The following is a 23110-nucleotide window of genomic DNA, read 5'->3' on the forward strand; positions in this document are numbered from 1 at the left end:
CATTCCATTTTAGTAACAAGCGAACTCCAATATCCACTTAAAAACTGATCAACTCATTCATATTTTCCACTTTAGCTTGAACCTAATTTATCCAGTGCACTAATGCCACATCCTTTGACTTGTAGATGGAAACATGTGATCATCTTGATTTCAAGGCCTGAGAGATACCCTGGTTGGGATCACTTTATTTTACAGTCCTTTTCCCCATGTAGCCTACTTATTATAGTAATTACAATAACTGGGTAATAAATACTAACCCTGAACCTAGCTAAACCTAACCTTAACCCATGTAGTTTCCTTATATTACCCAGTACTTTCTTATGGAAGTACACTATAAGTACACGCAAGTGCACGTACTGTAAAACAAGTGTGCAACCCCCTTCTGAGATTAAATGATAAATCTAACCAATTCTCATAAACAACAAGCAGATTTTCTAGCACTTGAATGTGACATTTGTAATTACAACTGCAGATGTGGGAAGAAGGATCTTTCGACAAGCATGTGAAGATAACGTAAGGCTATATACACCTCATACATATATAGCCAACACACTACTGGCATAATCACTCATTACTAAATGAGTTACATTCACATTACATTCACAGTCCAGATAAAAATCCATGCTTTCAGAACTATTAATAAAGTTTATTGTGCCAAGAGTAACGTTTCCCACATATTTCTGGTAAGTCAAAATGCTGTGTCTTATCACAGAAATGTTACATTATTTTTCATAGAGTTGTAATTAAGTGGATGACAAGGATTTAAATCTAGTGTGGGGGAAAAAACAGTGTACAACTCTAAAATAAATAAATATGTTTAATGAACCTACACTTAGATCTATCATTGGGTCCATATCATTGCAATAATACACAATGACACTATAATTTCTTACAAAAATACCAACTCACAGTGAGATTCCACATAGCCAATCAACAAATGGTCCACTAATCTGAGACATTAGTGCACTAATACTAAGCACACTCATCAGTAGTCCATTCAGCTGTGCCTGCACACTAAGAAATGAATCAACAGACGATCTGGGCTAAATTATCTACAAATTGCTTTCCCAGCTCACAATCCATATGGTGGGATTTGCCGCTTAGGGCTAAACTGGCCTATGCATATTCATATATTTGAACTCTGAGCATAAAGCATTAGTGCTTGAGGAACAGTCAATGAGTCTAGCATATTTATGGGAAACACTAATATAGAAATGTGTAGCAGGAGGCTACAGTGACGCTTTACACTCAATATTCTTAGCATAAAATAGAAACCATGTAAACTTGCCAGGAACACCAGAAGAAAAAAGAAAAAGAAAAAATACCACAAAGGTCATGCTGATAATCTGTGGTCTTCATATTTTAAATGTATATATAGGAAATGCATAATGGTTTTTCAGATCAATACTATCAAGGTTAACAATACAGCAATTGTTGCTTAGAATCCATTTGGAATGCTAAGAGAACGCACTCCTGCATTTTTCTATTTTGGTTCTCAATGTCAGGAAGGACTCAACAGTCTTTCAATTGTGTAAAGTGGGGACATATTCACCCACTCCATCTATATCTGGCAGATCCAAGGATGTGGAAGGATAAAATTGATTCTCTCAGTCTCCATTTCTCTGGAGACAAAAGAACTGAAGCCATACAACTGGGGGCCTGACGCATTCATGCAGTCATCAAACTCAAGAGTGGGATGACGCTCAGACCAGGGTCATAAGCAGTTATAGAATTTCTTGAGCAGCTCGAAGTGCCAAGCCTCGTGCTGGCAAAACACGCCGAACATGGTTTGTCATGGAAAGATTAGCTCAAAAGTGGAAGAACTGAGTGTGGTGTCAAGAGAGAGCGTATCACTTTAATGACACTTTAGAGAAAGCACTCATATTAAACAAAGCCCCCTTTAATAATAAATTGCACAACCGAAGATTGAAGGCGCCAGTCAAACGTTTCACATTTCCCTTTTGTATTTATCAGTCTCTTCAAGAAATTAAATAAATCACAATCTCGCCTTGCGTGTTATTGTTGGGCTCTTCAAGTGGGTAGTCATAGGAAATTGCATGACTTAAGAGTAAACGGTGAGGAATGCTGTATCGCCAGAGGGAAGCTTGTGTTACTGTAGCCATCTATCCAGACTTGGTAGCGAATTGCTTGTGGTCGAACTACAAGCTCGAATGTGTCCTCCATTTGTTTTGTCGCATAATTTAATTAGCAACATCTGTTCTTCAAAACCGTAACACCTACTGGCAAACCCTCTCTTCCAAAAGGCATGCTTATCAGCTGTGATTTACATACCAGATTAAAAATCCATATTGACATCGCAGCAGCTGCCAATAATCAGGCAAAATTTTAGCTTCAGGACTATATTACACATGTAAGAATGTAATGAGATTAACACAGATCCTAAAAACATGAAAAAGGTTTTAAAATGATCGCAATATCTTACAATAGGACTAATGCACTACTATACAAAAAATAGCACATACTGTAAGACACTCCTACACTTGCATAAATCCATCTACCTGAAGCCAAAATGTCTATTTATAGCATTAAACATTTTGTCAGTAATATTTATGCATTTTTATTCAGAAAGGATGCATTACTGTTCTTTTTAACTTTCTATAAAGAATCTTGAAAAATATGTATGACTGTTTCCTCAAAAGTATTAAGCAGCACAACTGTCTTCAACATTATTTATAAGAAATGTTTCTTGAGCAGCAAATCAGCATATTCAAATGATTTCTGAATGATCATGTGACACTGAAGACTGGAGTAATGATGCTGTAAACTCAGCTCTGCCTTCACAAGAATACATTTAATTTTAAAATATATTCAAATAGAAAACAATTTGTAATAGCATTTTACAATATTACCATTATTTAAAACCATTATTTGAATAAATGCAGCCTTGATGTGCATAAGAGACTTCTTTTAAAAAACGCAGTACATCCTCCCCGTATTTCAAAACAAACAAGCACATTTATACGCATGAAGCACATCCAGCATGTTCAACCTCATCATCTCACGCAAATGCAGCTCATCATAGATAAATATGCAACGCCACAAGATATGGACGGATTGTATTTCAGTCTATTGTATACAGTGGCAATAAATCAACGGTTCAACCTAGTCACTGAGGGGATCTGCCCTGACACACAAGACTGTGATTGCTGTTGGCAAAACTGACTTGTTTTGCATAAACCTAAAACGACCATTTTATGAAGAGTCTTTGAACACTTGTTAATATTCAGCCTTACAGTAGCTAAAGCATGAATGAATTAGCAACTGAAAAAGGGGCATTACTAACCAAGAGAGTTATCCAATTAAAATACTGGTGATGCAACAGGAACAGCAAATTAAGCATCAGCCAAAATTCATGAATCATCACATATGAGGAGACTTGGAAAAACAAGGAGCCTAAAGAGACTGCTCTTCCTATTATAATAAAGCTGATATGTATTATTCAATGCATTTGAATAATAGGCATTAAACGTGTAAGCGGATTCAGAATGTGTCTAAAAATTCTAGGTAAACATGCTAAGGTTTCCTTCCTTATTCATTAAAATTCACCACAGGTGTTGACAGATTCATAGCATAAAGTCTGAAAAACATACTATTGAGAAGATTTTAATAGTGACCTAAGCTTTACATGAGAGAAGTAACAACCTTCAGTTTTAAATCTTACTCCAACTCACACAACAGAGGTGAAAGCATCCAGTTTTGGGCATTGGGTCTGTAAACCGAGACGCCAATTAGCTCAAAGCAAGCGTGTTGTGATTGGCTGAATGACCACATGATCTCAGTGTAATTAAATCTAACACACTTGAAGGAGGGAATGTGTTTCCAAAAGCTCATCAGATACACAATACAACATTTCATACAGACATATAAAGTCAACTTTCTCTCCTGGAATATTACAACACACTCATTATCAAAGATATCAAAAAAAGTTCTCTTTTAAAACTTTCATTCAAGTAGAAAGACACGTGTGAAGGAATAAAATGTTCTTTTGGTTATCTGATATGTTGATATTTCATTAGAAGCATATGCAGTTTTTGAAAGCAATTCTACAAAGAACTTTCTTTTCAGTTGGTGACATAAGCAGAGATATTTGACAATCGGGTTCCCAGCTCCTTGTTTTCATTACATACACCTGTTTAATCATCCCATTTGTGTTGCCTGTCTAGACAGTGATTTAACTATAATAATATAAAAGATTTTAAAGAGTGAAGCACAGCCAGGAAAGAGAGTTCAATTGTAAAGAAGCACCTTCCAAACCCAAAAGATGTGTGTCTTCAAAATGACAGCAGTTCAAGTAAATCTCCTGAAAACACCTCTTAAATTAAAAACATAAAGATAGACAAAACCCATTTGAGCACAGAAAATCCCAAACATTTTTCTAATGGGACAATAAGGGTTTTTTATGCTATGAACCTGACTGTTGAAAGTGCCAGATGAGAGCTTTTCAGCATTTTCCTTTGTTTCCCCTAGGTTTCCTGTCACTCATCCGTCCCTTTGAGCCAGGTGGATCCTACGGCAGGGAGGGGTCATCAATGGCATAATCGGGGTCACATGTGAAGGACACCGTAATGGCGTATCGTGTGCCCCAAACGACCTTCTCCACATGGTGGAGGTTCTCAGAACCGGATGAGAAGAAAGATACTCGACCTGCAGGAGATGAAAGGAGAGGGACAATGACAGAGAGAAACAGGAAAAAATGTTGAAGTGATATGCGGAAAAACTGCACATGAAGAATGCTAACATCTGGCTAAAGTCAATCATGATGTTCAAACTCTAAGGATTTTCAACAGACTTTTCCCCCCTCATGATTAAAAAGTAGTTTTAAGTTGTATCTGAATTTAAATGTTTGTGTTTGACAATTATCGTTGCATTTCATGTTCACAGTAAATCTGAGTGCTGATGGAAAAAGGTTCCAAAGCCTCACAGTTGGTGCTGGGATAATTACTAAAACATGCTAATTTTGCTTGGTTGGATTGTTGAATTCATTTTAAGACACTACTTTTTTAAGAAGCAGAAAGGAGGCCTTTGCTAAACTTGATTTTTATGTAAATTACCTTCATTATGTCTGCCTGGTACTGGCCTTTGTAGACCATTATTTATCATGACAGTCGAACAGAATCTCATTAAATGTTCATGTTTTTTGAAAAACCGACTTTTAAAAGTGGAAATGCATGTGTAAAATTCTATGAATAAATGCTGTATGTTGAACCGCACTGCTGGAGGAATATCCATAATGCAACATAGATCCTGCAAGCTGAAAGAAAGCCAGAGTAAATTGGAAGTATTAGGCGATGCAATTGGAATTCTGTAATGGAAAAGGATGGAAGGAAAACGCAATATATGCGAAAGTGGAGAAAATGGTTAATAAAAACAAGCATGATATAGGAGTGTCAAAGTATGATTTTGTAATGCACCATTCAACATGTTAAGTCCTGAATTTACCAAGGGATAAAACACAATTTAATAAAAGTAACTTAAACCCTTTCAGTGATGGAAGCATGGTCAGCTTTAAGTTGTTTTGTAAATTATTCCAAGCAACAGAAGCATTAGATTTAAAATCCAATTTTCGAAGATCAGTTCGGACCTGAGGAACTTTGAGGTATAACAGGTCATTTGAATGAAGATTATAGCATGCATTTGTATTAGATAAACAGAGACAAATAAGGAGTTTGGATAGATGACTTATCATATAAAATGCAGCGACGAGTTTGATAGCTACAACTACTAATACAACGTAAAGCACTGTGGGAAAACAATATCCAGAAGTTTTTTTTTAGATAGTGTACTGGGCATTCATATGAAGCAGATCTCCATAGTCCAATAGTGGTAAAGAGGTTGCAGACACCAAATATTTCCTTGCAGTGAAAGAAAATAAAGTTCTGTTTCTGAAATAATAATAATAAAATAATATTAAGCTTAAGTTTAGGAATGAATTCATCAATATGAAGCTTAAAAGATAAAGGACTATCAAAAAGAATACTCAAGTACTTAGAACTTGCAACACATTCTATTTTATTTCCCTGGTGCTGGGAGGATATAATATCAGAAAGATTCCTTGGGTAGAGCTTTGGAATTTGAAAATATCATTCATTTGGTTTTATCTGTATTTTAAACCAGTTTAAGTTGACATAGACGTATCTGTACAATATCAAACACTGATTGCAAGTGCTTGTAAAGCACAACAATAAATGGCAGTATCATAAGCATAAAGATGATACCTAGCATTGGGAATGTTATAACAGATATTACAAAGAAAATAAAATGGGTCCCAAAACAGACCCTTGTGGGACACCTTGACACCTTTTTTTGCACGGAAGATACAGATGAGACGATTTACTCTTATGAGCCGTGGGCCGGTTCTTTTTAGTGAATCAACACAAAGCAAGATTTTATTATTTTTAGAGAATCAAATTGCATTTATGTCACCTCTAAAAATTCTTGAAAAGGTCAGTTCTTGCATAAATTGTTTTAAATCAGTTCTGTCACAATGGGAAGATTGTTTTATAACTCAATACAGTTTATCTACATCTCATTATTGATTCTCGATTATTAATTGAACAAATTTCAATTAATTGATCCAGTACATAAATTATTTTCTTATGGTGCTATTATTGAGATTTACAGCAAGAGGAAACGAGTATTTTAAACTAGACACATTTTTAATAAAAACATTCCTTCATAATATGTTAGATTTCACAGTAAACTATGCAGGTTGAAGCTGGACGGATATTATTAAAACCGCATGCTGCCTCCATGCTAATTAGCCAAGTCTAATTCTGTACACTTCAACTGAGGATGCACAAGGAGACATTTGCTAAACAGGATATTTATGCAAATTACCTCCGCTGTGTCTGCTTTATTCTGACCCTCGTTGACCATTTTTTATTGTGAAAGTTACATTGAGTCTCATTAAAATGTTATAATGATGCTACACGTTTAAGAAAACGAAATGTTTCTGAAGGAAAGTGTATAATGCCATAAAACCAGCAAGATGCCTAAGGACATCTGGAGTATTAAGCTTGGAAATTTTAAATCCTGATTACAGCGTTTGCATGAAAATTAGAAGAGGAATGATATCAAGCAAGAGAGAAACTGGCTAAAAACACCAGGTTCAGTGATTTAGAAATTTAACAATCAACAAATTAAGCATGAAAAGCTCAGAGAAGAGCACATGGTTTGTCAGCATGTTCTCATTTAACTTGGTTCACAGGGAAACAATAAAATGGCAATTATTTCAGAGTTTGTAATGATATGATTTGATTGTGTTTCCATGGAGAGGAGTTTAATAAGAATATTTTCTCCACACCAATTAGAAAAAAAGCTACTTATGATCTAGTCTATTTTCTAGTTTGGTTACGTTTAGGTTTATTCCAGAAACATTTTATCTCAATACAATTCAGAAATTGATGTGTCTGCATGTTGTCAGATATTATTCCTTTTTATAATGTTTTTGAAGCTTAATCATGACAAATAGTTCTGGTCGCACAATGAACTGACTTGCCTTAAAATAACTTACTATTGGAATCAATAGGTTAAATGCAAAAATTGATATTAGAGAAACTATAGTTAACGTTAAAACCTTTAAATGCATACTATAAAGTCATAACATGACAGTATCTCACCACTTCAAGGTCTTTTGCTTTTAAAAAAGCATCCCTATATTTGCACATCAAAACAGTGTCACACATCTTAAACTGCACCCATTTCCTTTCGTCTGCCACCACAGATATATATATATATATATATAAAAATAAAAAATAAAGTCCTTTGTTTTTCCACCTGACAATAAAAATGCACCTGTTGCTTCCTTTAAACTCCTCAGCTGGTTCTAACCGCACTCACTGGGCTAAGAGCACGTTGCTCCTCTGTGACTTTCAAATCAGGAGATGCAGCTGTGATCCCACAGGATTCATCCAGCGGCAGGCGTCAATTTTCCCTGTGTGCCAAAAATAAAGTGCATTTCCCCCCACCATCCAATCTCATCTTAAAATATGACGTCATCTTTCACACTCTCCTTATGCATGTTTCAGCACCCCCCTTCTCACCTCTGTCCTCCTCCCTCGTGTTAAGCACTGTGTATCTCAACAGGCCAATATCTCTCCTCACATCCATCATGGAAGAGGGAGGTTGATTGTCGGTCTAGTTATAATTACAGCCTGTTTGACAGAGTTATCCATCAGAGTAATAATTACCGTAGTGAAGATCAGGGCTCATCAGCCACACCTGATGGATAATCAACGCACCAACAGAGCTCACTGCTTCTGCCACCCAGTGAACAGGAACATGTTCCACCTGCTACATCTAACGCACTGTATCTCAATTCATTTAAAACTGGAGGCAGGCATTCAAAAATCATCACCCTTGCTGGAGACGGGGCACGACGGGAGGGAGAAATCCAGAGCTAAAAAACACTGGGGTCTGATGAATAATGCATTAAAATGGGTATTTTAAGCCTAGAACATCAGATCAGTGACACACACACACATATATATATATATATATGCGATTTTTATTTATTGTGTTTCACCACAATTTGCCTATAACACAGCTAGATGAATGCTACTTTTTGTATAGTTTTCAGTGACGTCATCCATCAGAGCATCTACCAGTTGCTTCAGAGATATTGGAGTGGGAATCTGCTTCTCACTCTTTAAAATCTGGAAGGAATCTGCTTCTCTAAAACTGCTCACATTGGTTCAGTGATATTCAAGTCAGGTGACTGAGCTGGCCAGAGCAGATGTTGAAGTTCATCTTGGTGCTCCAGCTGTTCAGGTTTTATGATTATTAATGGCACCATCTTTTCCAAATTTTAGCATTGGAGTCTGAGATTAAAGTTTTAGCAATTGTGGCTCTTTCATGGATGTTGGCTTCTAAAAGTTCTCTATGGTGTGAAATCAGAGAGAAAGAGATAGAATGCCATACTTACTGTACCTCTTAAGCTAATGTTGTTTGCTCTTCACACTTGCACACACGTTAGGTATCCATGAGCTCATAATGTGCTAAAACTGACAGGATTGCATTGTGCGTGATCTTTTAGATTACTGTGAATGATGAAAGAACACTACCCTAATGTGCTTCCAACTCTTCAGCCCTGTCTGCCTTAATTTCCTGTTTGTCAAGCTTTGACAGGTACATGTACCACCAACTGTATATATAAATGTAAACAAATAATGCCTGATCACTCACATAAACACGCACACATATTTATGTCAGCACCAGTACTGTTCTACAGGAAATAAAAAACACAAATTATATCTTGATTGGAGATCTTAATGTCTCAAACTGTGCATTTCTCACCTAATTCTCCAAAAATCTAATTATCTGAGCTATATTCACATTCATTTAACAGGTCAGTATTGTGTTTTATCATTTGTTTCTGTTGTATGTCTCACAAGGAAGAAGAAAAATCTAAGACTGTTGATACTTCTTGTATTTAAAAAATAATAATAAAATAATCACGTTGCAAGTTTAATTTAGCGAATGTGGTGAACTTATCTGCTCGGAAACAAATGATCACACATTTTTAAATAAAAGTTACATAATACATGAAAAAATAAGTTGAATGTGCAAATATCAGTTGCCAAAAAGCAAAAAATTCTCAGCAATGTACTTGCTAAGGAAAAATTAACTAGCTGTTCACAAATGCATTATTTATGAATAATGAATTACAATTAAAATTGTATGTATTTTTTATTTAAAAAAAAAAAAAGGTGAAGTGCAGTGCATTTAGGGATACACTTATGTGTTGTTTGGACACAATCTTTCTTAGTGTTCGATAGTTTTTGCCAAAGCAAGTCTTGCCATGCTGTGCGCAAAACTGTTGCTCTTTAAAGACTAAACAATTGGGCTGTTAAGGTTGCAAATGCTCCTGCTAAATGGGTTCCCATAATCGTCCTTTTTAGAAGTCTGACAAATAACCCATTTTACCATCTTGTACCATTTCAACCCATTTTCACTTGTACTAATCACTGCTGAACACAACTTATACAACACTATACAATCTAGAGTATATAGAGAATAAAAAGATAATGGCAATCTTTGTTTTTTTCCCTGTAGCCTAAATTACATTATTTTTGTTTAACCCCTGTACATGCACGTACAAAAGCTTATCTCTTATCTGCAGTCACCTGTGCCATCTTCTATCACCTGCCATCAATCTTTAATGGGTTCAGAGAGCACTCCATGATCAAATGTCACGCTGCATGGCAAAACACCTCTAACCAGCCCAGTGGGGATATGTGGGGGCAGATTTTAAAGTAGTGGTTCTCAACCTTTTATGGGCCAGTGCCCCCTATCCATTATCCAGGTCCCTTATCTGAACGCCCCCGCTGAGAACCACTATTTTAAAAGGAAGGAGCCTGACAGTTTCTGTCATCATTGAATGACGCCACCAAGTGCACCTTGGAAAATAGCAAACATTATCCACTCAAAAGTGACAGATTCTAATAAAGAGCTGAGAGGTAAATTAATTCACAGGCACGAGTCAAAATAAAAGCTTCTCCGTGCACACCAAATAATCAGGCAGCTATTCATGGATGGCGTCATCATGGGACCTTATCAAAATGCCAGGCTGAGAAAACAAAATAATTAGTCCATGCAAAAGATATGTAAAACAAGTCATAAAGAGGTTTTGGAGTGTGGCTGTAATCATTGCAATAGAGGAGAGAGCCATAGCGAAATTCCATATTAATTCATGGTGGCATCCAAAAAGTGATAATTATTGCTTATCCTTTCGCACTTCAATGCAACTGCAGAACCACTTACACGATTCAGTAAATGGACTCCAATGTGCGAAAGAACCTCAGCCATGCCAATTTAATAACCTCAAAGTTTATACACACTACCAGCAGTGTATCTTCATGACAGATTTATTATCAACTGGTTTTAGTACTTAACCATTGTGTCTTTCTACAGGAAGTACACTTATTGCTACTTTAAGTTGCAATTCCCCCTCCCAATAGAATTCAAAGACTGGAAACTTACCATGTTATACAAAACTATCATTCTACATTGCACATTATATGCCACATTAGGCACGGTTACCAGGCAGAGCGTGACTGATCTTAATTTAAGCAGACGTAACACCTTGTCTGGCAAGAGGTCATTTGAATATTCAGGAGCACAGAAATGAAATAAATTCCCAGTGGGCATTAAATGTAAATCCAACAAAGTAGAGTTTAGCTTTAAGCATTTTCATACATATATTACATATTTTTAATTTATATTAACGTACCCTGCCATTCACAGGTTTGGGCTTGGGCTTAAGATTTTTTTAATGCTTTTGAAAGATTTTATGCCCACCAAGATTTATTTGATCAAATTTGCATTTATTTGATCAAAAGTCAATGTAAAAAAAAAAAAAAACAGTAATATTATTATAATTTTAAATAACGATTTCTATTTAAATATATTTTAAAGTATAATTTACATAATTTGCAGCTACCAGTGTCATCTGAGTTTTATCATCATCAGAGTTGAAAACAGTTTTATTAAATGTTGCATTTTTGTCCAGGATTTGTTGATGAATAAAATGTTAAAAGAAAAAAAACATTTATTTGAAATAGAATTATTCTTTGTAAAAAAGTTAAATGATGCCATCAATTACCAGCCTATTTAACCTATTAATACAACTACAAATAATTATTTTAAAAAGATTGTAATTTTACCATGCCAATAATCTGAAATTTACATCAATAATTTGAATTATTTTGCCAATAATTTGAAATTTAACAGCCTCAACAGATCACAAAACGTTTTCCTGTGGTTTAAAAATACCATAGAAAAACAACTAACTAATATACATTTCAAGCATTATTAAAGACAAGCAAACACTCAGTTATTAAAAAAGAACAAATAAAAAAAAGCAATCGCAACAAATAGATACAACTGAACGAAGATATGATTGAAATAATTTTTTTTTACGATTTTCAAGTATTCAGATACAGAAACTGTAATCAAATGTAAAATAACACTGCACTTTATAAATAAAATATACATTAAAATATTGTTAGAAAAGTTATTCAGTCAAGAACGAGAGAATTTTCTCTGTCTTTTGTTTTTTGATTAGTGTTATTATAGAGATGGCAGCAGGAATATTAGGCTGCTAACACTTTAAGAGTTGCAAAGATCCAATATAGTTACATATGCCTGCAGCTCTGAAAACAGTGCATGAGTCGTCTCGCACTTGAATGGTTTAAAATCATACTGATATGCTCATAAAGAAATCAATAAGAGAAATCGACATTTTTATTTTATAACAAGAATCCGATTCCTGACCTCAAGTCAACAACAATTAAGATCTTCATTTTGGTGAATTTCTCATTAAACATATGCATATACTGTACATAATTAATTTGATTAATCAGCATATAATTTAATTAATCTTACCATAAATTCAATTTAATTTTTAAAAAACAACTGACAGCCACAATTTAATCCTTATCTTGCTTGAACACAAATCCAGACAAATCCAGACAATGTGTGTGATATTGTGTGTATTTACCAGCCCGTGGCTCCACCGTTCTGTTGCTATTCGGGTCCATGAAGACAAACCGTCCGCCACCAAACTCCAAACCATAATCGGACAAGTAGAGCAAAGATGTGTAGTCAAAAGATCCATAAGTCTCCTGTAAAAAAAAAAAAAAAAAAAGCACATTTTAAACCCCATGAACATTTCTTTTCTGTAAAAACCTCAAAAAAAAAATCTCAGCATGAGCCTAAAGCACTAATTAAGATGTTTTAATAAATTAGTTGGATGGGGAGAACCAAATGGATCATGACGTGATGTGTGATGGTTTTTTTAGTTGTCTTAAAACAATCTAATCTCTGTTGATTGACAAATTTATTAATTAATTAATTTGTAATGGCTGCAATTTTTATAATGTAGACAAGTAAAAATAAAAATACAAACATTTTAAAAAAGCCCTCAAGTAAAACCTAAGATTTCCTGGCTTAACGAAAAACAGTGGTAGAATTTAATGGCATCCCTGGGACTTTAAACTCTGCTCTGCTTTATGAGGGAAATCTCTTTAGTGATCCCAAACCACACAGGCGTCACTTCTCTGCATGTCGGATAACACTTTTAACTACTTTAATCTAATCTAGGGTTTAAGACTGGCAGTATTCTGGCGACGGCACGTTGTTTCCAGTGGTTTTTCAGAGACAGATTAATGAGGAATATTCCACACACCTACCGCAGAGGGAGTACATTCAGCATTTGAGACGCTTATTTGCTTTTATTATTCTACCAATGCCAAAATATCATCCCACAACCCAAAATGGACAAACCCTACCAGCACAGCACATTATCACTTTGGCGTAATGCATTTCTGACTAAACACGAGCTGATTCGAGTGAATTGTAAAATTGTATAAGCAAATGACAGATGATGACGCAATGTGGACAATTACACTTCAAAAACAAACCAATAGGTGCAGCCACAAGCTACAACAACCTTCTCAATCTGTTTATCTTTTTGCCTCTCATGCAACATGAAGAAATCCAAAACACAAAAGCAATTTATCATCAATGTAAGCAGTTTATTCCTCCGTGTTAGTCAAGCACGTAAACCTCGCCTGCAAAGAGAAATGACCTGATGGCCACATTCATAAACGCACAACCAACTCCGAGATCAAAAGGTACTTCTAAAGACCAGACATAAATGAACCTGAACTCGTTTTTAAATCCCCTCAAGACCTAATTTCAACAGCTAGAAAGTTATGTAGGAACATTACACTGTTTCAAAAATAAATCATGTCTTTTAAAGGCAATGTTGTTGCGATAAATGTTGCGATTTTAAGTCTGGCCAAATAAAGAATTCAGGTCCTATAAGTGCTGTACCAAACATTGTTTTGGGTGCATATATTGCTGAGCACTTCCATCTTTATGCATGAGAAAAATCTGAGAATAGTCTCAAATATGCTAAAACCATAAGAGCCTGTGGCGTACCGCAAGTTCTGGCCCCTCCTGGGGCTCGTTACGCACGAGTAAGCACGTAGCACTAAAACCCTATTGGAATTGTTGTGATTTTCAAAGATCAACATTCTGCTTTAAAATTGATAAGACAGACCGTAGACAGTAGACAGAGCCTTAAAACTTTGAGGGATGGTAGTACCCACCCCGTCTACAACATAACCAAGACTCGCCCCGATTGGCCTGATGGTAGCGGTACAACGATCAAAAGTACGAAATCTCTCATAACTCCTAAACCGTCAGTCGCAGACTCACTTATATCATTGGAATCCTTGGCTCAGTCTGTGGTCATGTGAAAAAGGACGCAGCGACTGGCCACTTGGTGAATTTTTTTTATTAATTAAAATAAAATTAAAAAACACGAAAACAGCTATAGCTATGCAACAGTCATTCTGAATGATCTGAAAACTGGCATGTGGTATCTTTGTCCAAGGTGCCGTGATGGTCAATGAGGACATTCACGCATTTATAAAAACAAGGCAGCTGTCGGGCAATGAATTTTGAGCAACTGTTACATAAGTTTAGATTCGCTCAACCTCTAGAACTGCAGTACAACTCTCTGGACTCTCTAGGTCAATAATAATAATAATAAAAAAATAACTTTAGCATTTGGATAGCTATAACAGGGTCATTTATCAAATGGCCATGGCCAAGTGTGCCCAAAAGCCTATCAATCCTAAACGAAAACTCATAAATTCACGAAAATTAGGTGAGCATATGCGACATATGATTCTAAAGAGGCATGCAAGCTTTTATGGAGATAAGGACTTAGATGACACTATAACTGTTAAAAAGGTGTAAAATGCTATATTTCTATGGCAAATCACATGATATTGCTGAAAATTGTCTTTTTCGTGTCTGATTTACATAGAACATCCACGAAATTAGGTGAGCATATGTGACATATGATTCTAAAGTAACATGCAAGCTTATGGAGTTTGGGCCATAGGTGGTGTTATAACTGTTAAAAAGCTTAAAAACTGTTAAAAAGCTGAAAAAAAAAAACTTAAGTAAATTACCTATATTGGCTGTAAATAGTATCTTCCATCAATGATCTAGGACGGTGGTTACAGGCTTAAAACATAATACCTTTTTACGCATGTGCTTAAAGGCCTTAAAGCGATTGAATCCTGATAACTATACAGCTGAAAGCAGAAGTTATGTTATAATGGGCAATTTAGCCCGCTCTTAAATAATGCTCTTTTTATGTTGCCAGTTCGGTTCTGAATTTTTTTTATTAACGTTTCAAGTCAGTCTTTTAGAAAGCATAAATGTCTCATCAATCAGCATGTTTCAGGTGCAAATCAATAAATGAACATTACAGTGTGTGATTCATTGTTCCCTGTGATTATGATTCATGTATAGAATACATCAACTGCAGCATTAAAAGTCTCTGTAAATACAAAGCATATTTGCCACTTTAAAATCAAATTCAACTATTATATAAATGGCTCATGAAGCCGGGCACCACAGGGCTGTGGGGATCTCCCATACGCCAGTAATTGGGGTTGAGTGCCAATTAATTTCATATCTGTAATAATTAGCTGATGCATGGTTACATCATGAATATAATATTAATGTAGTTCCATTATTCATTTCCAAATCCCTTTGTGTTTGATATAAATACTTGTCTAGTGAGGCAAATCTTTAAGTTCTGCTTTATTTCAAGTCACTGAATTAATTTGATGTGAAACGTTATTTATTTATAAATGTCAACTTTGTAATAATATGGCCTATTAAAACTAGTTCAAAACATCTGAGCCCTTGCGCATGGAGATATTTTTGGTCCATGTTCTGAGAGAACCAATGTGATTGGCAGTTTTAGAACATTGGTCATAGAGTAAACATTAGCAGTTCTTTCACATTCCTAGGATATGATTTAAAAGCTAGACCCTTAAGCGTTTTCTTGGATGTGCCAGTTACCTTATCGATATGTGGGTGCCAGTACTCATCATGAGTGGTTTTGGCAGAGGTGCTGTTGATGCAAGAGAAGAAGGTGGGCTTGGTGAGGTACATCTGTTTGGAGTCCAGACCAAACGTCTCAGCTATCACCTTTTGAATTCGGCCACGAACATCCCTAGTTTAAAACAGAGCACATTAAAATTCTTTATATAGATGTCATCAGCTGTACTTTTATCCATCCATATCCATAATAGGCATTACAAAAACCACAGATTTTCTAAACAACTAGTTGGTGGGTAAACTATTTTTGACTTGACACATTGTCGTAAAAATGCTAATGGTTTAAAACCTACATGAGTCACAATGCAATGTCTCTCTGCAGGTGTATAGTTAAAGTGACAATGACAAAGCTAAGAAGAAAAAGCACACAATAAATATTCATTTCAAAATGAAGCAAAATATAAAAAAATACAATTAAATAAAGTAAAATATAAAATAGACCAATGTTGGACTCATCCAATATTTATGAACTGATTGATTTGCGTTAATAGATTTAGTCAAAAGAAATGCTTCAAACATTTCCACATCACTCACTTGTATAGTTCAAAATCTTCTTCTGTAAAAACATCCTTTATCTCATTCTTAAAATATCTGTGGATGAAAAAGCATATGGATTGATTTGAAATAAAAATAAAAGACCAGTATCAAACACACCACCTTAAACGTTTGTAGGATGGCAGCCATTTAAATACTGCCGCCACATCAAAATGCAAGCATCAATAGATACACACCAAATGTCACAACAAGCGTGCCAACACATGCCAGCTGTACAAGTTAACTGCCAGCACAGTACCAGCCTGTGTGTGGGCACCAAAGTGTAAACCTCATAAAAACACATGAGGAAAATCTCCAGGTGTAAGAGATGAAGACACGATCTTTCACAATCGAAGCTAGCAAGTCATTCCCATCATTGCCGCCATTGATTTCTGCTCAGCTCCTCGGGCACAGGGGTATACTTTGATGTTTACATGAAACGCACCTCAAGAAATCTGATAGAGCTGGGATTTGAACAGATCAAGCAGTCGGTGGAGTTCAATTGTAGACGACATCCTGTTAGATGCCGTATAAATCCACACGGAATACTCACCTATAGATATTAACAAACTGCTTTCCCATCGACAGCGCCCCAGAGTGAAGATCCAGGATGGAGGCCTGTACACAACAAAAGTGAACGGAATAAAGACAGTGGAAACACTTTCAAAGTGGAAACAGTCAATATTTGACTATTAAAGCCCAGCTTTCCCTAGTGTCTCTGGGTCTGACTCAAGTCCAAAGACAACCACTGAGGGCTTGCAACTACCCGAGCGCTGGACTGTACCGCTGAGGTTGTTGTTATTCATGCTTCATCGTAAGGTCAACAGATGGACTCCTCTCAGCCCTGGTATTCCCTGCTCTCTGTCTCCGCACACATCATAAATCATCATGATGGGGCTGATCTGCTGTTAAAAACTCAGCGGGACCCTCTTTTAGTTCACTGGTTACACTCTATAAAAGGCCTCTTTGCCTGGTGAGATCCCATAAGAAGGGTTCAAAAGTCACCACAAGTGAACATGCTTCAATTTTGCATTTTTCTACACATGAAATGTATAATTACAAATTATATTATCAGTATAACAATGGGTGAAATTGACAGAAAGTGACAGTAAAGACATTAATAGCTATACAAAATATTTATACTTCAAATAAACGCTGTTTTCTTGTGCTTTCCATTCATAAAAGCATCCCGAAAAAATTGTAGTCACATTATTAGTCAATCAGCATATTAGAATGATTTCTGAAGGATCACGTGACAATGGCTGCTAAAAATTCAGCTTTGCCATCAAATACATTTTAAAATAGAAAAAAAAGGTAATAATATTTCACAATGCCACTGGTTTTAGTGTATTTTTTTAAAAGTTCATCGCCACTCCATGCCACTATAGCAGAAACATCACCAACAAATCACTGACGCAAAACAAATCAAACTCGAGCTGCTTAACTATTTCACATAAAAGGATCTTATATTCACTCTAAATTGTTTCTGGTGCATTATTTTACAACATGGTTCAGGTCTCGAAACCACATGTACTTTCTATTATTATCTTTTTAGTATTTTACCATTAAGCCACAGAGTGATGAACTGGTGAGTTGAGCTTAATCCGTTACGAATGTAAAATGCAATTTCACCACTGGCAATGTCACACGCTGTTCCCATCAAACATACAATAGTTGCTTCCAGAATCTGCCACCCACTGAATGTGAATTCTCAAACGCACTCTTAATGAAAGTGCTTTCCTGTAGAAACTCAATCGTACCAAACAATATGGTGCCATCACAATGGAAAAGAAGTTTGCTTTTGAATTCCAGCTGAAGTCTCAAACATAGTGTGTACTGCCCTCTTGTGTTCTCAAGCAGCTGCTTCCTTGATAGACCAACATGCAGCAATTTTTAAACACCGATGCAAGCATAAAGAGTTTCTACTCACACCACCATCTGAGCCAGCAAGTGATATCCCCCGCTCAGCTAACCTGTGGAATTAGAGGAAACACACGTACACTTCCATTCAAAAGTTTGGAGTTATTAAGATTTTTTTTCTTTTCTTTTTTTAAGGACACATTCAATTGATCAAAAAAGACAGCAAAGACATTTTCAAAGACCCGTTCACACCAATAACGATAACTATAAATATAATGATAACTATATTAGCATCCACACCACCGGACGATATCATTCTGTTTATTATAAGCACGCTGCAGTTGTGTCGTTTGCCGCTTTAAATTCCCGAGCTCTAACCCTAACCCAGGATGGATTCTGATTGGCTGTCATTGTTTTTTTTGTACATCAGCTGGAAAAAATTATTCTAAAAGTGATTCCAACTATATTGTTTCTCGGTGCCGTTATCTTTGTGGTGTGGACTCTGCTATACTTTATATCTAGAATGATTTTAGAACTATATCTTTATCATTGTAGTTATCGTCCTTGGTGTGAACACGCCTTAATGTTATAAAAGATTTCTTTTGAACTTTCTATACACTTTCAGTATCACGGTTTTCACAAAAAATATTAAGCAGCAAAACGGTTTTCACCATTTGTAATACTGAGAAATGTTACTCGAACACCAAATCAGCATATTAGAATGGTTTCTGAAGGATCATTTGACACTGAAGACTGGAGTAATGATGATGAAAATTCAGCTTTGCCATTACAGAAATGTATGAATCCCCTAAAGGAACATGGTGATGAAAAAAAATGAAATGGGAGGAAAAATTATACGTAAATGCATTTGCATTGTTTTTGCAAATGTCCCACCAAAAAACGTTCCATTCATTTGCAAAACTTTCATAAAAAAAAAAAAAAAACCTTAAGCACTTTGCGAGGGAACAAAGTTTTCTGAGGGAACACAAACTTTTTTCCGAGTGAATGCAAATATTTTGAAAGCAAACAAAATTTCTCGGGGGTACGCAAAACTTTTACGAGAGAACACAAAAGCATTGAAATATGTATTTTTCCAGCACATTTTCCCTTTAGGGTCTCGTTAGAACTAAACTACATTTTAAAATATATAAAAATAGAAAACATAAAAAAAAAATTGTATAATATTTCACAATATTACAGTTTTTCCAAATAAATGCAGCCTTGTTGAGCATAACAGACTTCTTTCAAAAACATTAAAGATTCTTCCCGACCCCAAGCTATTGAACGATAGTGTATATATTTTGATGTACGTTTGTGTGAATGTGTACCTTCTAAGCTTCTGTGCCTCCTCCAAAGTCACAACACTGTCTGAAATAGCTCTGCCGCATTTTGTTGGGGTGCAACCTGAGGACAGAATGCATTAGCCGTTCATATCGATTCATTAATTATGACACCAATTAAAGTAACTGGCTCTACGCCTCTGCCAAATTTTCTTTTCAAACTGCATATTCAATGACTTTGAAAAATGCTAAATGTACTGCGTAATGACTCCGAAATGTATTCCAGCATCCTCTCAAAGAGGAAGCGCTTTTGGTCAGGCAACATTCACAGTGGGGTGTTCAATTCACAACAAGGCTCTAAGTCCAATCAAATTCCACATTATACAGTATTTTGGCATAGATTCATATGCCACTTGGTAGAATCCAGTAGGAATTCCTGGAGGGATTTGTAAGACCTACCAGCAAAATGGCTACGGTTGGCTTCGGGACAACATATTTTCCTAAACATATTGTCTCTTTCCCACAGTTTATTTGCACCCATCTTAAAGAGAGTGGTATGAACTAGAGCCAAGGGAATGCTTGTTAATTCCAGGGCTTGCTTTGTCCGTGGAGCGTAGAGCTTGTGAAGCTGGTGTGAGGTTCGGTAATGAGTCCTATGTGGGAGGCTTCAGACTGTCAATCACAGCTCTGGCTCCTCAACAAATATCTCCCTTCATGATTTACACTGATGGAATGCACAGGTGCTGGCTTTGTTCAAGAAAAGCTGTTTACTCCTAGAAGTTGTTTGGGAGCAGGTTTCCTCTGATACAGCAATGCCCATTAGTTCAAAGTATTTTCATAAACTTTTGGAATAACTGCGTTCAAGAGGAAAAAATTAAATAACAGTTTAAGTTAAATACTTTAACTTTTTCTTGATTTTGCTTGTATCGGGTCGGACCGCCTTTTGCCTTCAGAACTGACTTAAATCTTTATGGCATAGATTCAACAAGGTGTAGGAAACATTCCTCAGAGATTGTGGTCCATACTGACATGAAAGCATCACGCAGTTGCTGTAGATTTGTCATCTGTACATCCATGACGCAAGTCTCCCATTCCTCTTCTTCTCAAAGGTGCTCTATTGGACTGAGATCTGGTGACTGTGGAGGCCATTTGAGTATAGTGAACTCAGTCATGTTATACCTAATTCTGACCCTATCATCTGAATATCGCAGCAGCAATCAAGACTTATCAGACCAGGCAACGCTTCTTCAGTTTTTTTTTGTTAGCACTCTAATTTTAGTGAGGCAATGCAAACTGTAGCCTCAGTTTCCTGTTCTTAGCTGACAGGAGTGGCACCCGGTGTGTCTTCTGCTGCTGTAGTCCTTCAGCTTCAAGGTTGGAAGTGTTGTGTGTTCAGAGATGCTCTTCTGCAGACCTCGGTTGTAACGAGTTGAGTTACTGTGGCCTTTCTATCAGCTCGAACCAGTCTGGCCATTCTCCTTTGACATCAACAAGGCATTTTCCCCTGACAGAACTGCCGCCACCGGGATATTTTGATCCTTTTTTGGACCATTCTCTGTAAACCCTAGAGATGGTTGTGCATGAAAACTTCAGCAGATCAGAAGTTTCGATACTCAGACCAGCCCGACTGGCACCAACAACCATGCCATGTTCAAAGTCACTTAAATAACCTTTCTTTCCGATTCTGATGCTCAGTTTGAACTTCAGCATATCGTCTTGACCGTGTTAACATGCCTAAATGCTTTGTTACATTGCTGCCATGTGATTGGCTGATTGGATATTTGCATTAACAAGGAGTTGAACAAGAGTACCTAATAAAGTGGCCAGTGAGTTTATAGTACAATATCATATATTATATATGTTAATACACATTATTTATTATATTTTCTCTACAAAAGTAACAATACATGTAAATGCGGTTTAAATGTCACAGTTAAATACTATAAAAATACTTGCAAGGTAGCAAAATTATTGTAATGAAATATAGATTGGATAATTATACAAAAGACCTCTTCCAGTTCAATATGCAAACAATCTCAATAACATAATGGTTGAAAGGTATGAACACATTCGATCTGTGTTGGTAATAACTTTGCTCAAGAAGGGAAAAAAGATAAATTGACATTGTCATTTGACTTTTTATTCCTGATAATTTCAATATTATATATATTATACTTATTTAAAATTATATTTTCTCTGAAAGAAAAAAGCAACTCAGTTAAAATAAAACATACTAGCCAAATAGCAAAAGAATTGTAATAAAATATGAATACAAATAGAGAAAGAATTTGATGGTAATATGTAGTATAGGCCTAGATAAAAATATAAAAGACCAATTGCAGTTCAATATGCAAATTTCACAATAACATCATCGTTATTGCATGTTAAATTTATAAAACCCAGAAATGCACATCAAAACCAAAGCTGAAATTTCCAATCAAGTTTGCAATGTAGTCTGCACTTTGAGGGGATGAAGCTCAGTCAATGGAAGAAGAACCACCAACATACCTGGGAATAGCTTGTGCTTCTTGTAGTCTTCAGAGCAGTCCACCGTGAACACTCTGGGCTGAGTGAGGATTTCACCTCTTGACACCAAAGTGTGTGTTAAGTCATCAGTCCATGTGAAATACACCAGGCTCCCTAGTCCAGTGACTCCTATCAACAGCAACAGCATGGACCAGTTACCTCTCCATGAAGAGGCCTGTCTCTGCGCATTTCCCCTGAATGAACACACCATACAAATACAGCCTGAGAACACAGGTCGCATAAATACAGCCTAAGAACACACAGGCCGATGATGGACTGTCAGGTGTGCATTTCTTTCATCCATTCATTTGACTGTCAGTTTGCACAACGAAAGGAACATGAGAAATACACTTATTTTCCACTATGCAGGGAGTATTCTGCATGTAAACAAGGATTTGAAACAACATCACTCATTATTTTTCTGCAAGGCAAAGTCAATGTGAGCTCATAAAGTTTCAGAAATTGAAAATCATTAACGTTACCTCTTAATTTTCTTTTCAATGGCGCTACTTTCTGGGTTTTTACTGATTACTCGTCGTTGTACAGTCATGTTTAATACATATACCTGTCTGCGTGCATCAACATAACACGTGTATGGTTTCGTTTCACTCAATGTTTGTACTGAACTGCCCCATACAAGTTCAGAGCAGGTTCAGAGTGAAAGCGCCCGGAAGGACGTCGTCAAACACTGGACGTTTATAGTGTCAAAATAAAAGTCTAGCATATTTACGGAATACAGATCAGATGGCACTCTTTTGTATCGTGTGATGGAATTTAAATTATTTTTATGATTCGAATAAATAAATCTATGTTCAAAGCTTGAAAAAAAGGGGGAAAAAAGAACCAATTAACTATTACAAGACTTTATGCAGGTTTAAGTCAGACTGTAAACCTGAGGGTCGCTTCATCTTTTTTTCAAAATAAAGGTTTACCATCCACACAGGGTTAAGTTGTAGTAC

At 36.1% G+C, this 23110-nt stretch overlaps 1 protein-coding gene across 1 annotated transcript; it reads right to left on the reverse strand.

The window, feature by feature from the left end:
- Nucleotides 1-3608: 3608 nt before the first annotated feature.
- On the reverse strand, nt 3609-22820 carry ogfod3 (2-oxoglutarate and iron dependent oxygenase domain containing 3). Its single transcript, XM_084434025.1, has 9 exons — nt 22634-22820; nt 22134-22345; nt 19674-19749; nt 18416-18458; nt 17039-17103; nt 16486-16542; nt 15913-16066; nt 12521-12644; nt 3609-4665 (listed from the first exon to the last, which is right to left on the reverse strand). Exons 1-9 carry the CDS (start codon nt 22699-22701, stop codon nt 4529-4531), a joined length of 936 nt encoding a protein of 311 aa, XP_084290151.1. The 5' UTR covers nt 22702-22820; the 3' UTR covers nt 3609-4528.
- Nucleotides 22821-23110: the final 290 nt, after the last annotated feature.

The sequence above is a fragment of the Rutilus rutilus genome, assembly GCF_951802725.1.
Source record: "Rutilus rutilus genome assembly, chromosome: 16".
NCBI classification, from domain to species: domain Eukaryota; kingdom Metazoa; phylum Chordata; class Actinopteri; order Cypriniformes; family Leuciscidae; genus Rutilus; species Rutilus rutilus.